General features: G+C 48.1%; 1 protein-coding gene across 10 annotated transcripts in view; it reads left to right on the plus strand.

Annotated features, from left to right (window-relative positions):
* VAV2 (vav guanine nucleotide exchange factor 2) overlaps positions 1-17,764 on the plus strand; it is a 168,211-nt gene that overhangs the window by 32,358 nt on the left and 118,089 nt on the right. For 9 of the 10 annotated variants that reach the window (XR_011135653.1, XM_068915165.1, XM_068915175.1 and 6 more), the window contains exon 2: positions 1,712-1,828. The exons of the other annotated variant lie outside the window; for it this stretch is intronic. Coding sequence is in view for 8 of the 9 variants with exons in the window: in XM_068915165.1 (XP_068771266.1) it covers positions 1,712-1,828 (117 nt within the window). In the remaining variant the exon portion in view is untranslated. The remainder of the gene's footprint in view (positions 1-1,711; positions 1,829-17,764) is intronic. 10 annotated transcript variants of the gene reach the window in all.

Here is a 17,764-nt window from a genome sequence, read left to right on the forward strand (position 1 = left end):
AGTTTCTGCCTCCGGCACTTGCTTGTCTAATGAGAGCGCTCTGATGTGCTGTTCATCACATCCTGTATTATCACCACCGTGCTGGGGGAGTTGTGCTGTCACTCAGCAACTTCCCGGGCAGGGGGCTGGAACGGGGGAGAAGGCTAAAAGGTTATTCCTTTCTTTTATAGGTGAATTAGCCTGTTTTAATGTGGTAGTCTTTCTAATCCTTAGCCTCAAACCTGAAGTATAATCCCAAATGCAGTAATACCGACAAGCTTCCTCATGGTCATGTCTGTGGAGATAAGATGGGCTGGAAAGACTGCTTTGATTCTTGTAATTTAAAAAAAAAAAAAAAAAAAAAAGCTATTTTATCTTGCTTTGAACTCTGATGTTTGCAAGCAGTGATTTTGTATGATACTAGTTTGATGGCGACTTGGAGAGTACAGATAATGCCACATGATGAAACTGCGCTAGCCAACGGGGCCCAGACGCAGCTTGCATCCCGCGTCTGCACCACGTGGTGATGGCTCGCTCCCCGACGTGTTGATTTCTGTAACAGAAGCATTAGAGGTATAAACATTTGTGAAGCGTTTGCTGAAAAGGCACAATTGGCTAAAAATGCTACAGGAGATAGAAGATTTTTTTTGGAATAGTATGGAGATTGAAAAAGAAGTGAAATTAAGTGGCTTACTCAGCATGCTCGGTCAAGTCTAATGAATGATGTAGATAACGCAGCCAAAGGAGGCCAAATTTTATTCTTCTCGTCTCAACTCCCGTGCTGCCAGGTGTCACTGCTGGAGCGAGACCGTCTGGAGTCCCCAGACTTCAGAATCCCTGACGCTCGCAAACAAACGGCCAATTATTGCTATTATCAAAGACGGGGGTTTTCTTGAAAGAGAAACATAAGGTTGCTCTGCCAGTCGAGCTATCTGAATAGCTTAGGGTGGTCCCGGGAGAGGCGAGAGCTCTGCCTTTTCAGATGGGCTGCAATTAAGGAGGAGCGAAGCTTTGTAGAAAGAGTCGTGGTGATTGCCCTGGTCTGGGGCACGGTGCCGAGCTGGGTCAGGAGCTGCTTTTCTGGTTGAGCTTCAGGCCTGGCAGCTGTCTGCCAGAAACGTGCTGGGCTTGGCTTTCTGCCTTGCAGCCTGTCCATTCGGTGGTCGGTGGGTGAGGGCATAACGTGTAACTGGGAGAAGCTGTCAATTGCTTCGGACCCAAAGGCAAAAATCGACAGTTCTCAGCATCCCAATTTCTTGTTTTGTTTGGGCTCTTTTCTTTGTTTGGGATGGGTGTATGCGTGCATGGGTAGGGACACTGTCGCTTCTGTAGGGGACCGCAGAATAGCAGCAATGAAATTGGAAATGGTTAAAAAAAAAATTTTTTTTTTTTTAAATAGAGTATCAGCTGTTATTTATAGTCTGCGAAAGGGAAACGTCCCATGTCAAGTTTTCCAGCCGTTCTGCAGTATTACCTTATGTTTGAACTGTGAAATTTGGTTTTAAAAGGGCGTTTGCTTCTGGTGCACAGCTGAGAACACAAAAGTCCTAACAGGGCACCAGGAGCCTGACATCTTCAGTAACAACAAATAAACTAACGCATCATTTTTCAGTGCAAGTTTCTATGTTCCTGTTAATTTGTTTCACATGTGAATTTAACTCAGCATATCTCAGTTAACAATTGTGCCTGCCTTACTCATTTTCTCCCTTCCCTTCTTTTTTGTTCCCCCCAGTTTCTCTGTTTGAAGAACATTCGAACGTTCCTAAAAGTCTGTCACGACAAATTTGGGTTAAGAAACAGCGATCTGTTTGATCCCTTTGACCTCTTTGACGTACGGGATTTTGGAAAGGTAAGAATTACTGCTGCACTCTGGGGGAGCGAATGGTTTCGGCGTTGCTGGCACCAGGCGGTTCTCTGGAGTTATGCTGCAGCTTTTAATTAACAATATGAAGCCTGTATGGTTTTTCTGAATAGCTTCTGCACCCCTAAGTCCTGCAGGGGGGCACCTCTTCCCCTGTGCCAGTGGTAGACTCTGTATCTGGGGTTGACTCTGCTGCAACCTCGGTTGACAACGGGAGGTCCAGTCTTAAAGCTTCGTGCTTTAGATTGCAAAGCCTCTGGGATCGGTCCCTGCAGAGGAGCAGTTGTTCTGAGAGCAGTGGGGTGCTGGCCGTGTTGCAAAAGCGTGCACTGTATGGGCAGCTTTAGGTCTGTTTAATGTTCTTGTCTGATCTGCCTAGATCAAGGGGTGGCAAGGGAGGTCTCTAAAGTACGTGAGAAACTTTGATTTTTGGGGAGACAAAATATTGTAGCTGCGTGTTTGTAAAACAGCTATTGGAAGGTGCTGCAGTCCAAGGGACGGATGCTGTGCCGGAGGGAGGACTGTGGGTCACCTTCCCGGCTCCAGCGCTGCCCCGCTCGGCAACTCGGGGGAAGCTGCACCATCACCCTGGGGGCCGTTTGACCGTGCTGGCTGGACTCTGCTTGGCTGCACGTTTCACGTGAGTGCTCAGGCCCCAAGGCTGAGCGCCCCGCTCGCCCGCGGGAGGCACGGCCGCTTCCCTGGCGCTTGGCCCCTGCAGCACGTGGCCTGGGGCCGTCCGTCGCTCGAGGTTCCCCCTCGCGATGGCGAGCCCCCTTGCCTGCCTGCCTGCCGGGGGGGTTGCGCAAGGGGCCACAGCGGCAGAGCTTTGTCTGACTTGTGTTTTGCCCACAGTCCACTGCAAGGAAAGCGGGTTCAAACCTGTGTTAAGCATCGCCCTCGCTCTTCCTGACTCTGCGTGGCCCCGCGTGGGATTGGGTGCTGCAACCTCAGCTGCACGCTCCCATACGCTAGTGTTAAAGATCGGTACAAACCTGGGTCCCAGCTTGTAATAATGCTGAAGCAAGACGCGTGCGTGTGCGTTTGCTCCTGGTTTTGCCTGGGTGTGGGTACAAACCTTGCGCAGCACTGTCCTTCCCAGGCTGATGCCTCTGTGCCCGGCCTCAAGCAAAATAACTTTACAGGAATCATGCTTGGTTTTGTAATTGGGCCAGTGAGTTTCCATGGTGGTCAGTAAATCTCATACCAGGGCTAATTTAGTCCCCTTAAGTATTTCTGAAAAATTTGTTTGGAGGTTTTTTCCTCCCACCACTTCCTAGATGCTGGCTGTGTGTTGGTGCTGTGTGCCACCTCGATGAGAGAGCCAAGAGAGTGGTTTTCTGTGTTTTGTTGTAACTGATGGGTGGCACTGAATACCGAATGAGACCCAGCTGCGAGGGAGGAAAATCCTACGTGAGTTTGACGAGAGGCTGTCAGTCTGATGTCCTTTCTTTCGGCATCAGTGTCGTCAGGACCGCACCATTACTCTGATGGATGCTAGGCTCAGGGAAGCTATTACGCAGGACAGTTGCTATTCTTCAGTGCTAAAGGTGTTAAAAGATTTATTAAAGCTCTCTATTGTTTTACCTCTCTTGAGCTGCCAGGCATAAGCTGCTTGAAGGCATCTTTTCTGGTTATCCAACAAGTAGAATTCCACTGCTGATGGGGTAATTTTATTTGATATTTATTGCCTAATTTATTTCAGGACCATTATCTGGAATGTGCAATTGCAGGGGCTTGTTTTATGAGCTTTTTGATTTATGAAATAGAAGACGACTTTCGTTGTTTTGAGACTATGAATGCGCAAGAAGGAACCTCTTGGGTTGTGGAAAGAACCTTTGCTAATTAAAATACTGCTTTATGGTCACATTGTCTCCTAGTTTTTAGTGTTTCAAGTCGCCTAATAAGCCCATTAATAGACCTTGTATTAAACCCTTCTGGAACATGTCAGCTGAAAACAGTCTGGTTTCCTTTTTGTTCCAGCTAGGGAACAACTCTTCCCTACTTGTGTTTACTTCCTGGAGGTCATCCATGACCTTGCAGGCCTTCAGTTTGTAACTTGGAAAAGAGAGAGTTTGCCGTTTCCTCTTAATCCCTAACAGTTTAGTTTTTTAGGAGACTTGGGAGGGGAAATTTGTCACAAACTGCTGAGAAATTACAGTGTATTTTACTGCCCGTACCATGCGTATTCTCATGTGCATTGTCGTCTTAAAGAACCTTGCAAGATTTGAGGCAGGTTCTCTATACAAAAACCTTGTTGATCCTTCCCTGATGTAGCTTTTACCAATTTTTGTGTGTGGTGAAATCAGCTGTTCAGTTCTATACCACCCTAAAATCCCTCTGGAAGCCTTTCAAAATATCCCCATTGTCTTTTCCACCTTTCATTCCAGCGTTATCTTCAGATCCCTGTTCAACTGTGGCAAAGCAAATAAACAGGGAAAAATCTGCTGTTGACTAAAGCGAGTTTCTGTTTTGAATCACAATCATACAAATCCTGTGAGAGCAAAAGGAGTCTTTAATTTACATTCCCACTGGCCAAATGCAGACTTCACACACAAAAAATTCTTCACGAAACCATTCATTACTTGGATCAATAGCACTTTTTGGTTACCAGACACTTACACCATGTAAGAGCCTTTTATGAACCATGCAATAGTAATAGTTGACCATTTAATTACATAGGAAGCTTGCTGGAGTGATGTTGGATATTTCCTCTTCGGATAGTGTTTAAGTAGTTATTTCTCTCCTGCAAACAAAAGGCCAGTTAGACAGCATTGCTAATAGCATTTGGGTTTGCTGAAATGCAATTATCAAGTAAAGCAGGAGGGGCTTGCGTTACTTGTGTTTATGTGGTGCTGACCTACGTGTAAAGGGTAGCTCTGTTTGGGGATCTGCAGGATCTTTCAGGGTTTCTTAGCAAAAGAAAATGCTACTGCTTTAAAAGAAAAGGAAAGATCAGACCCCTCAGTCTTGCCTTGATCAGCTGCTATTCTGATGGCAAGAGCTCATTTTCCGTAGCTGGTGGCTGACTCCCTTCAATCTGTCGAGCCAGAATTTCGGCGAGGATGAGTTGCCGTAGGCTCTGCTGGTTACTCTTGGCGTGCAGCCGCGCTGAGTAGCGGGCACCGGGGCGTTACACGTTGCCTTTGGTTTTGCTGCAAGTGAAACGTTGGCCCAGGGTTCTCGGTCTCTGGGTGTACTGGAGCGCTTTGACTGATGCTAACATGTAGTTTTCCACCGTTCAGTTGCTGGAGCTGGTTGGGTTTCTCTGCCCATGACCCGCTAATGGATTTTCTTTCAGCCCATGATTGTCAGCTTTAAGCTAGCTGTGGCACGTGGCTTTCCCCAGGTAGCTAAGCAGCCCAGTGTGGTTGGTTAAGGATGGGGAGAAGGATCTATTTTTACCAAACTCCAGAATCCAGGGATGTGGATTTTATCTCTGTCTTTGTCTTGCTTGAGTTTCAAGCTTGGGCAAGTTACTGCTGCTTGGCTTTCACCAGGCTGGTGAAATGGTCTTGTGAACCACGTGGGCTTCTCCCGCCAAAATCCCTGTGGAGCCGGAAAGATCCGTCTCTGCCTTCGTGAGGCATTGGGTAATGGCAAGCGTAGGCTTCTGCCAAATGGATGTGTCATGTTTCTTGTAATTTTTCTTCCAGTATTTCCCAATTACCCAAGGGAATTGAAAGGCCACTTTAAATTGTTCATAGCCGCTGCTTTTCTTCCACCGGTACCCCGTTGTTGAGCAACCTCACTGCGGCAAGGGACGTGCCGTGTTCGGCGGCAGCCGTTTCCAACAGCCACCCAAGCTGCGGGGTGCCTACGCTTCCAGGTGTGCCCCTTTAGGACACCTTAAAAGGATGAAATTGGCTCTCAACTTTTTTTTTTTTTTTGGCTTGTTTAAATCTGGTCCCTTTAAAGTGGCTCAAAAGCCATCTGTAATCACTAGTAACTTCTTCAAAACTGATTCTCTGTTTGTGTGTGTCTTCACTGCAAGATGCAGAGACAGTATTGTGCACTGGGCTTTGAGGGAGAAAGCTGCTGTTAGTATACCCTTATCCATCATTTGAGTGAGCGCTGGGGTCACCTGCAAGGGTGCTGTGCGTCTAGCCCTTGCTAGTATAGCTTGGCTTTGTGTGTGCGCTTGTGTGTAGTTCACGCACATTTAATAGCGGTGATATAAAGCATAGCTTTTATTGAACTTGATAATTTGTTGGCACCAACTATAATGAGATAAGATGTACATAAATATGGATTAAGCTCTTTATCACTCTGTTAGTCAGCACGATGGTAGCAGGGTTCATTAGAGATACTCATTTTCAATAACTGCAGTAATGTAGGTTTTTTTTTTTGAGAAATATAGTTCAAATATTCATAAACCTGTGGAGCGTGCCATTTATTAGCCTCTTACTCCTCTTTATTCTCCTGATGTGTATTTGTTTGTCCTGACTTTCAAAGTTCCTGGACTATTTCGGAAAAGCTCTGTACGAGGTGGGGTTCTTCAACACCCTGCCCTATAGACACGAAATGATGCTTTTTTTTTTTTTTTCCTGAATGAAAAGAGGAAGCCCAGTCACAAGCCGGCTGAAAAATGGGGGATATTGACTCTCCTCCAGCCTGAGATTAAACAGTGTTTCTCAGTGTGTTGCTTCTGACCCAGAGGGCAGTGACAACTGCCCCCAGCCTTGCGCCTTGGGGAGGGATCCTCCATGAGAGGGGTCGGTGGAGAGGGCTCTGGACCGAAGGGCTTGGTTCAGTCCTCCCTCTCTCTGTTGAACTGAACTCACCAAGGCTTTGCTGGCGTACATGCCTCCCACGGTGGGCTGATGGAGGACTCACACATGGCTTGCCGTGCGTGTCTGAGGGGCCGAGGAGGAGGTGCACGCGGTGGGAAGGGCCCAGCACACGACACGCTTGGGTGGCTGCTGCAAGAGCAGCTCTGTTGGTGGGAGAGGACACGCGTGTGCCAAAGAGGGCATGCGCTGGCACTGTCCACGTTAAATTTATGGGTGCCCAGTATAAAAACCTTTGTGTCTAGAGAGTAATTTCTCATGTAAAGAAGTGCTGTCCTCTTCCTCGAGCCGAAGGACCAGCATGGAGGTTTTAGGGTCCTTGCGGAGATCCAGGCCATCCCCACCTGCTTTCGTCAAGGGACTTGACCACTGTTGTCCCCTGGTCTGTCTCTGGAAAACGTGCACCCTGTTGCTAGAGATACAGAAAAACAAGTTTTCTGGTTGGTTTCAGATAAGGATGGTGGGCAGCGCTCTCGGCGTTAATTAGGGATTTAGAGATGTTCCCATGGACAGTCGGTGGCACTGGGGTTTCTTTTCCCCTAGGTGATTCCCCTCCCTCGGGCGTCTCTGTAGCTTCTTGTGCGTCTTCAACGCCCTGCAGCAGTACTTGAAAGCATGCCTTTAAAACCGGACCCCTCGTTTTACCGTAGCTTAAGGAGCAGAGGGGGCAGATTTTATGTGGAATAATACAGCTAATTGGAAATTGCGAGGCTTTCAGATGAACAGCTGTGTGTTGGTGCCATGGCAAACAAGGCAAGCTTACCGCCCACCCTGCCACGGCTGACCCGCTGGCGGGCTCCGCAGCTCTCCTCTTCCCCTGCGTGGTGTCTTTGTTGTTTCTTTGCTGACTTCTTGTAGCCAAGGACGAATTAAAAGTGGTGCGTTTTCCTTTACGACGGCGAATCTGTGCAGCGCCGGCTGGGAGAAGAGAGGAGGGTTTAGCCGGGCTGGCCGTGCCCGAGCGCAGCATCCCGTTCTCTGCCGCGAAACGCCGGGGCTCTCCGCCGTGCCTGGCATCCTGTTTGTTTACGAACCCCCCGGAGGAGCGGCCGGCAGAACAGATCTCCCCTTGTTGCGCCTCTCTGTACCCGTTATTCAGACGCCTGTTGCATGGGAGTTGGACGGGTATCAAGAAAAGGATCGTATCGGAGATGAAAACGTTTGATAGCTGTATGACTTGTAAAATGTGTGTGCAGTGGGTGGGGTGGGAAGCGAGAAGAATTCTCCAAAAGAAGGGTGTGTGTGTCTGCGTGTGTGTGTATTATTTATTTTATTTTATTTTTTTCAATTCCCAAGAGAGCAGTGGAGTAACCAGCCTGCGAAGCGGGTGGGGGTGTGTATGATTGCACGCATGAAAGCAGGAACTCGCTTAACTCTTTCCCTGCCCACTGACCCTGGGCTTACTGTAACTTTGTCCCCCAAAGAAAAAGTGCCCCAGGCCCATGGTCTCCTCCGTGAGGCTGCGTGGAGCAGGGAAGCTCCTCCCGGGCAACTTTGCTCCCGCTCCTCTTGAGAAAGCTGGCAGTTGGGGATATTTTGGTTTATGAACCGCTGCTAAGCGCTTCGCCAACAAGCTGAAGATGAATTCAGAAGTGATGCTGATTCTGGTGTGAATTGAAGTTTGGGCTCCCGGATACTCCCAGGGTCCCTGCGTGCCGCAGGTCCTTGCGCGCGGGAGAAGCCCGGCTCTGGGACGCGCGTTGCGGAGGGAGGACGGCGGCTCCCCCGTTGCAGCTCTCAGAACGCCTCCGCGGGGATGTCGCCGCCTGCCAGATGAGCACCAGCCCCCTCGGTGCTCGCAGGAGCTGCGGGGGCGGGCTCGGTCCTGCCTGTGCAAGCTGGCACTGGGACGGCCCGTGTTTGGCCATCTGAGTTTGATCTCGTTGGAATCGTAGTGGCAACTTGGATGTTGGGGTGAATGCTACCAAAACGGACTGGAAGAGGGTGGGACTTCTTGCTTTGATAAGCTTGAGGGATCACTGGGGCTTGGGGGTTGCTTTTCTTGCAATCGGTGAAGCTGAACCAAACTCTCCATCGCCTGTGGTCCTCCAGGCGCGCAGTCTGATCCGAGGTGATCCTAGAGGACACGGGGTGGGGGCGAGACCCTCGCCCGCCACCAGGCAGGAGCATCTGCTGTAGTGCATTGGGAAGGCCGGGCGGGCGACCGAAAGCTGTGTAACTGCGAGGGCAGGTGCAGTGCGTCTAGCAGATGTTTGCAGCCAGAATACTAAAAGTATGCACAGGAAGCCCTGTTACCGTACTTCCGTCCAACCGAGGGCAAACGAACTGCAGGGCGCTGGGGCTAGTCAAGCGTGCGCCAGACGGTGCTTTCTGCCGTGCAGCGCCCAGGCCGGGGGCCGGGTTTGCTCCGAGAGGTGTGGTGGGTGCCAACACCTACAGTAACATAGGCTTTTTCAGGCCCGATCCTGAAAATTTCTCTGCTGTTGATATTGCCCTGAAATGATCTGGTGGTCTGTGCATCGGCATAGGTTCCCCTGCGTCATTTGGTTCACTTCCAAAGCACCATGCTGCCTTATTTTGTGGTCTTCAGAGGCCAGTACCAGCACTGCAGCCTTAAACTGCGTGCATGCAACAAGTTGTAGATAAAATGCAATTGTTCTTTTGCCGCACCCTGAAGCAAACCTCTCCCTATGACGAGCCTGAGCTCCACCAGCTGGGAGCTGAGTACCCAGGTGTGACCGCAGTGACAGCCCTTGTCCCACTGGCTAAAGCTGGCGCCGGCGGAGGGGAGGCCCTTGCAGCCAACTTGCTGTGCTCAGGACAAGGGGTGTTGAGTCGTTGGGTGGCTGAAGGCAGAAGCTACTGAGGGACGAGGGACGAGTCTCTACGTTTCTCTGCAAGGAAACACTTTGCCTTCTTCATCAACTGCAAGTTAGGGGACCTCAGACTGGCGTCGAGCGGTTGTCACCTGGAGCGCGGCATGGGCTGGATTTGAGCGCATGTAGCTAGGCTGGACTCGGTGACTTGTTTGCGATTGTGCTTCTCCTTCGGTTCAATGTCATGACTTTTAAGAGCATCTCCTTCTTTTCTTTTTGATACTCCTGTGCCCGGAGCTCCCTCCCTGCCCTGATGTGCCAAACCACTTCCCTCTCCTCTCAAATCTCTCCTTATCCACCAAGCCGCAGATGCCAGGGGATCACCTGCAGAGCTGGCTCTGCCACCCTAAGGGCCACTTCTGCTGTCTCCTCTGCCTGCGGTGATGCCGACCCTGTGCTGAGAGCCAGCGCAAGGCCTGGTGTGCGCCCTGGGACCTTTCCGATTTCCAGAGTGGAGAGAAAATGTGTTGTCAGGTCGTCTGTGCATGGATATGGGATCTTGGGCTTGCACGGTCCGGGGACTCAGGTGCCGGCTCGGCCTTGTTTCTGGAAGCTGGTGAAACGGCCTGGGTCCTCACCTCCAGGTGGCCGCCTCCAGGCCACAAACAGGTGGAAGGGGACTGTCCCGTGCATGGTAGCCCCTGGCTCCTTGGCTTGCAGCAAGAGCAAAGGCTCCTGCTCCCGTCTGCCCGTGCCTGACCGTGCCGCTGGCCCCGGCCCAGCAGAAGCTTTTAGCTGTGCTGTGGCAACTTCTCCCTGCTCTTCCCCTTCCTCCCTGCCCTACTTACAAATCTGGACTGTTTATAGATGTACGATGTTCAGTGAAACTGAAAGAGCCAGAAACGTTCGTTCTGGGAAGTTTTTCTTTTTCCTTCTTGGCTGCCTTCCCCAGTATTTTTCCAAGGGGTCACATTTAGGGGTATTATGTTTCAGATCAAACGAGAACGGGCAGGAGCTTTCGTAACTCCCATCGTCTGCTTGGGAGAATTGGGCCGTTAGGGCCTTCGGTAGCTATTGCAGTGTTTTAACGTGCAAGGAAGCCGAGATATTGATCAGGGCATATATAAATATATGTTCTTAATGCACATGAAATTTATTTTCCTTTGCCTTCTTGATTTTCCTGAGCACTCCTTGCAGTAATTTTAGACAAGCTCGGGGAAAAAATTTTTCTCCCCCCCCCCCCCCCCCCCCCCCCCCGTAAAAACCTGTGATTGGTAAAACATTTACCAGTCTGTCAGTCTCCACAAAGGAGGGGAGGAAGAAGCCAGGCTCTTTTCTGTGACCCAACAGGTTTTGTCCATTGTTTGAAAAATGCCCGGTTTCATTTGAACCCCGCGAGATGTTTTGTCCTCGGATCTTTGAGACTTAATGATGCAGTGAAGATCATCACGACTGAAAGATGCCGACAGGCAGAGTCAATCTTTATATATCTTAGTGCTCAGTTAGTGCATCTGACATCACTTGAGCTTGACTGTTCGGTGTGTATGCCCTATGGGAAAGGAAGGAAGTATATCCCAGGTAATGCCACTTAAAGGGGTCTTTGAATAAATGGATCTTTTTATTCCTTAATCAGCCAAAGTTCTTCCATTTCTTTATTAAACTCTCCCGCAGATTTCACAGCCTATTGGAACTGCAACATCTGGTGATGAGACTGTCCCAAGGCCAAATGCCTCGAATTTACAAAGAAGTAATTAGCATTTCTTGAAACAGATTAACATGCGGTTGTAACCATGTTTAGCAGAACAGACAAAAAGTGAAGCTATCAGCCTGAAAGTGCTGACACTATCTGCCTTTGCAGATCCCACTCCCCAGGATAATTCTGCTCAGTGTCTTCCCCGTGAAAAAAGTTCAAGAAAAACAGGAGGAAAAAAAACCCTTCCGTGAAGAGTTGTGTTTAATCTTGGGGAAGAAGTGGAGTGGCCCAAGTTAGCATATCAAAGTATCGTGCCTGAAAACAAACATCCTGATGCAGAGATGGAGCCCGAGTGTCTCATGTCCGCTTTCCTCCACATCCCATGAGAGAGGACAAGTCTGAGGTGCTCAAAGGGAACTATAATTTGGTCGGTGAGTGAGGCCCCATAGTGCTCTCTCCAGATTGGTATTTTGGGTTTGGACAGCCACTTCTTGAAAGAAAAAAGTTATGTTTCTCAGCAAATAAACATTGCACGAGGAGGGGGACGGAAATAATGTGCTGAAACCTCTGCTTCTCAGCAGAGCATGGTTTGGACTGGGGTTGACATTAGCATGCTGCTCTCTCACCGTATCACCGTCTCTTGTGGTTCTTCGGGGTTTTGAGATGCTTCAGGTCCCCAAGCCTGTGACCACCAGGTCATGGTGACCTACACAAATTGGGAGACCTGTAAATTGGGGACTTCCCTCCTACTTCCACTTGGTGCCAGAAATGACAGCAGAGCTCCTCCTCTCCCTCCCCCCTATTCATGGGGAGGGGGGATTTAAAAAAAAACCTCAGACTTTTTTTATTCCACTGACTTTCAAAATGGGCTGCTTGTTTGCTCTTGGAGTACTTCCAGATTTTTTTTTCCCCTTTCAGAAACAAAATGATATATTTTTTCTGAAATGTTCCATATTTGCAAAATTCCTCTGGGTGACTCTACTTGCCTGCTCCAGACCGGGCACTGGGCTTGGTGTGCGTGCATGCAACAGTGGGTAGAGGGACTGCAAAACTTAATGAAAAATTTCCTGGAGTTACAGGGTGTTAGGCTTGTCTGTATGTGAGGCACGGGCTGTGCTGTGTGCACCAGATGAGGAACCAGGCAGGAAAATGGGATCAGATGGCTTGATTGCATCTGCAATGTTGATAGGGGACAATTTTCTTTTGAATAGGTTTTAAAAAACCTCTCTCTAAACCTCACAGGTGAGGCTGAGATGACTGTGACATCTGAAAGCCATCTGCATGGGTTGTGCAATGTTCTTAGCTGTCAATTTGCCTTTGGAAGAGCAGGCACATTTCTCTTGGAAACAGATGCCTTTTTATTTTCCAGCTCTTGCAGACTCTTCTTTGTGTGGCTCAAAACACGACGGAGGAGGGGAGATAGGGCAACTGCAGCGAGTGTTACTGTGCAGCTCTTTGCTCTACCTGCAGTCAGACAACAACGCTTACTCATCCTTGGTGCTTTGCTGATTGAGTTAATGAGCCTCAGATGTTGATGCTGCAGCTAGTTCATTTATGCTCTCAGTCTTAATGGTGTGTAAGTGAGACATTCTCCTCTTGACATCATTTTCTTCCTACTAATTATGTATTAACGCGTAATGGTGGTAGCAAGAAAGCAGCCTTAATGCTCCCTGGGTCAAGCTAACCATGTGAGCATGCTCCATGCAGTGGCATTTGTCAAGGTGTCCTATCCCAGGCTTGTTAGTAATTTTAGGAATTTTTGAGCCAACACGAACTTGGTAACTGTTTTTGCAGTTGTTTCCGTTAATGAATAAGGCTTGTCTGGGAGGCACTGTTTGATTTTAGCTCTGGTGGAGACTTCTCTCTGACTAACAGATGGTGGGGATTTCATAGCCTGTTACTCAAGTTTTGAAAAAGACGGTTAATACTTCAGTGGAAGGAGCTATGAGCTGGAAGTAACAAGTAAATCGGAGCCAGCGGTTTGCATGTTCTGGGGTTTGGGGATGGTGTTTTCCTTTCTAGTGCTAGGATAAGGCTTTGTCTTATTGCCTTGCTACTGATGAAAGCCACCTTCTCTGCAGTTCCTGCCATGTGGGAAAGCTTATTTCCAGCTCTCTACCTCTCCTGTTGCCCTCTCCAAGATCACTCCCAACTGAGCCAGCTCCTGAGCATCTATCTGACTTGAAACACATGAGGAATCTCAAAGCTGCACTGTGATGCTCAGTTGCTCGACTGCAGGCTAACGCTTGAATATGATGTAGCAGTGAAGACAACCAGATATTTGAATTCTGTGTTGTGTAGGTTGGCATAGATGTGGCCCGAGCAGCAGCAGTTTGTCCTGGCCCTCCAGAACGGTAGTGATGGAGCAGTGATTGAGATCTGGAAGCCTTGTGGAAGCTGTGTTATCTCACATCCTTTTAGAGTCCTCTTGCTGAAGACTGTCGAATTACTCATGAGCAGGGAAGGGAGACAGTTGCACCGATAGTTGCATTGTACAGTCCTTGAAGATGCAATGAATCTCACTTATATACAGAGTAATGACTCTGTTAGAGGAGTACTTTTCTATCTTTCTTGCTTTTCTGCATCTAACATATGTGGAGAGCACAGATACAAAATTGGAGTTTTGGCAAGAAAAGCTTTATAGAGTTTTTACAAGGAAAAAAACACACACGCATGCACACCTTACACTAGTAGACACTGAATTCTGAGAATTAAATCAGAGAGGGGGATCCTGGGAGGATATTGAGTGTAACTGCTGGGTGTGATCCTGGGGCGTTCCTGTGCACCTTGCCCTCCTCTGGGCACATACAGCAGGCAAAGCAAACAAAGATGATGCTGAAATGCAATTTTGAAAGGTATGCTTGAAGAGTCAGGGTGTGAGACAACTGACTCCAGGGCTGTTGCTCTCTTGTCCAGATGATGTACCTGAGTCTGATGAGGTGCAAACGCTCTCCAACGGAAAAGAGAAGCTCAGCCTTCCAAGCCAGTGGAGCATAAAGATTATTGAAAAAATTAAATGTATTTCTTTCATGCGGAAATAGTGCTTTAGTCCACGTACTTAGAGATTTATCAAAAGGATCTCTGTGCTCCAGAAGAAGAGCTGAGATCACAGTCCATTGCAGATGTGAATCGAACTGGCCAAATCCTATCCTTGGCAAATAGGAATAACCTTTTTATAGTGTCAGCGCATCTCAGATCGCTTACATCAGTTCTGCTCTGAGGCTCTCTTCACAGAAGCTAGATTTGTGCAGCAAATTGACTTAAAACAAAAAAAAAATCCTGTTTATGAAATAAGGTAATGAAGTTGGCTACAAGAGCTCTGTATGGGCATGCCGATGTGGGATGTTGGAAAGCATCAGCAAACAGAGTCCACCACTTTCCTGGCTCCATCAGCCCAGGGATGTTAGAGATGGCTTCACCAGCATGTAGGTCTGTTGGGTTTTGTTTTGTTTTCCAGCTGAGATGTTGGACCCTGCTACTGGTGGGAAGCTAACTTTGTGTTCGTTGAAATTGTTTAACGATTTGGGACAGTCTGGTTTTGTAGGGTGCCCTAGGGTGACAGCTCCTTTGCAAGGACCTGATTTTTGGGGACCAAGTGCTCAGTAGGACTAGGCTTTCATGATGTCTTAGATCAGGCACAAAGTTTTATTAGTGACTAGGAGATTCTGTAGTAGGACCTTGAATGGAAAGTACTGGCCTAGAAGGAAAAACCCTGTTGACCTTTGTGGCACTTTTGAGGTGCAGAAGGACGTTGCAAATCATACAAGAATGATTTGCTTGTATTTGATCTAATTTTTTTTTTTTTTTTAACATGCATATGTAGAAAAATCTACAGTTGGGAAGTGGATAAACTTTTGGGTTAAATCCAGCCTGCAGGGAACCCTGTGAAGGACTTCAGCCTTGAGGCCTCACTTCACTTTGTTTGTTTGCTTAGCCTGTTTCCTCCATCAGCTAAATCCCAGCGTGCGCTTTGCCTCCCACCCTCCTGCTTGCCTTTTTTCATAATGTTGTTCTAATTACTGGAGTGTGAAGAATTGACTCTTAAAATGCCTCCTGGCAAATTCCATTTGCGCATTGATGAAATTTCCCCTCGCTGCAGCCTCGCCAGTAACGCAAGGCTGCAGCAGGGCAGCTTTCAGCACGTTTTCTGATAAGAGCTTTTCATCCGCCCTTCCCTGGCAAACTGGGGCACACTAGTTATCGCATTGACTGGAGATGTAAACGCTAACGAAAGATAAAAGGAAAGAAAATGGAGGATTCAAGAGGAGGATGAAGGGTTATCGCTTCCGTCTGTCCTGGGTTCTCACCAGCTTGTGTTTTCACAACCTCATTTCTTGTACTCCAGATGAGCTGCAAAATGAAGTTTTTGGGGGGTGGCCTTTTTGCACTCATTCCTCCCTCCGTGAGGCCGTGCAAACATAGAAGTTTGCCTGGTAAAGACACCAGAATGGATATTGCAGTGCTCCGCCGTGCTGGTGGATGGCTGAGGGTGCAAGCCTCTGACCCGAAAAGCTCACTGGTACATGAGGGGAAGGGTTTGCAGGAGAGTTGCGGGCCAGAGGCTTTTGGAGAGGTTAAGCTTCGAACCCCAGTTGGAACGGGGATGTTTGCAGGCACTTTTCTGCCTACGTGTGGTCATGTCCTTTGCTTTCTTGTGATAACTTTTCCTTGAGGAAAGGGCTTGCTGGCTGTACCTGGACTTTCTGCTCCCTGGTTCAGTGCCTCTGCTCGCAGCAAACTCTTCTGCCCGTCTCTCTAGGCTGTGCAAGCACAGCATGGGGAAGGGTGTGCATGCTTGAAACCTGCTCCTGCCAGTGTGGTGGAGGGTGTGCGTGCTCGAAACAGTCCTCCATGCTTAGCTGGGACGGTAGTGCATGCAGTCATCTGTTGACTTTACAGAGAATTCGGGGCATACGACTTACATGCTCCCAAAGTGGGAGATTTCTGTTAAAAACAACAGTATAGAGTTGTTTTTACAGGCCTTTTTGTTTTTTTTCTCTGAGTAGGGAGCACTTGAGTAATGTTTTAGGCTTTTTCTGCAGCTGTGAGGGGCTAAAAACTTAAAAATAAAACTGAAAGCTCAGTTAGCAAGTAATTGTAAGGTTCCCAGGGCTGAGGCTTTAAGGAAAATGCCAAGTAGGAGGTTTTCTCCATAATGTTAGAGTGGGCAGTTTTGGACCATCTCTGGATTCCAGAGCATTTGTGGTAGGTCCGTGCAGCAAACTTAGGCTGTGAAATTACAGGATGCTTCTGTCTGGGTTTCCCTCTTTCATGCATTTGCAGCATGGGAGCTGGACCAGCAGGTCTTGGAGAGGAGAGCAGAGAGAGGGAGGGAACGAGTTGCAGGAGATTATTTTCCCTAGGATTGTTTATGGATTGTGCTTCCCGGAGCAAAGGAACTGGGGACGGGACGGGGGCTGCTCCTCATTGCCTGAAGCGAGTTGGGGCACTGGCCAGCAGTGCTGATGTGTTGGGCTATGGTGGTGTCTATACAGTTAACATCTGTACCGCTTGGCTGCGGTAGTCTCTTCCCTTCGTCCAAAGAAGTAAACCCAGTCTCTCTTACTGTAACCCTTATAGGATAGAGAAACAAAGGAAAATCCAGACCAATAATAGTGATTATATAATTGGAAGCTTTTACTTAAACGTGCAATTCTGCTTGATTCTATTTATCTATTTTTAACTTTTCTGTCAGTGGTTTTAATCAATTAGTCCTGTGGTTGCTGGAAAAGGCTAATTGTACCAAAGCTGGACTGCTTGATCCTTCAAAGGAAAAAGCAGAAACACAACAGAAACCCAGCAACACCAAACTGTACATGTGGAATCAAAGTAAACTGGAAATTCTTTGCTAAAGATGCATTTTCAAGTTGTTCCTTTAAAACTTTCCATCAAACTCTGCATTTGAGCTGCAGATGTGTTGTAGAGGATAAACAATGAAGGAAAACAGCAACAACGTGTAGAACATGAGTTGTGGGCACTTCTTTTTGCTGATGTGAAATGGGCTGCCCTTTTGAACTCTGAGGTATTTAAACTGTTGTCTAACTTGGTGTGTTTTTACATTTTCCTGCTAACAGCCACTGCACTGTAAGATCAGGCAACAAAGAAGGTGATACTGGGGCAATGTCTTAGAAAGTTGTTATCTCCTAAAAATTTCCTGGTGAGGGCACAGTGCCATAGACACTGAATTTAAGCCATCAGGTGGCCCTTGCTCTCCTAGGCTACTTTTTGCTAATCCTCTTAAAAGCTGCCCATAGACTGCCACATCTATGGACCGCAGGCTGAAGATCACTCTCGGAGAAGCTGGGATCTGTCCTTAGAAATGCGATGAGCTTCATGACTACTGTGAGTTGCGGTGAAAATTGTGAATCTGTGAAGGCCAAGAACCCATTGAGTTTGGCTCGCCTAATTCAAAGGGCTTTTCCGCCTCTGGAACTGTCTTCCTGGAAGTTCATTCGTCGCCTTCCATCTCTTCTTGTGCAGAAACCTCCCTTTTCACTCTGCTCTTCTCCTGAGCCCTCCTCAGCAAAGGAACTATTTCAGTCGGTCTTTTGAAGTCTCCTCCTTTATCGTAAGCTTCTTTACAAAACTTTCCAAGAATTCTCCACTCAGGAGACCCTATGGGCCACAGAGTCAATTGACTGGATCCCAACTGACTTTATCTAAG

Source organism: Struthio camelus, chromosome 20 (genome assembly GCF_040807025.1).
Source record: "Struthio camelus isolate bStrCam1 chromosome 20, bStrCam1.hap1, whole genome shotgun sequence".
In the NCBI taxonomy this organism is placed as follows: Eukaryota; Metazoa; Chordata; class Aves; order Struthioniformes; family Struthionidae; genus Struthio; species Struthio camelus.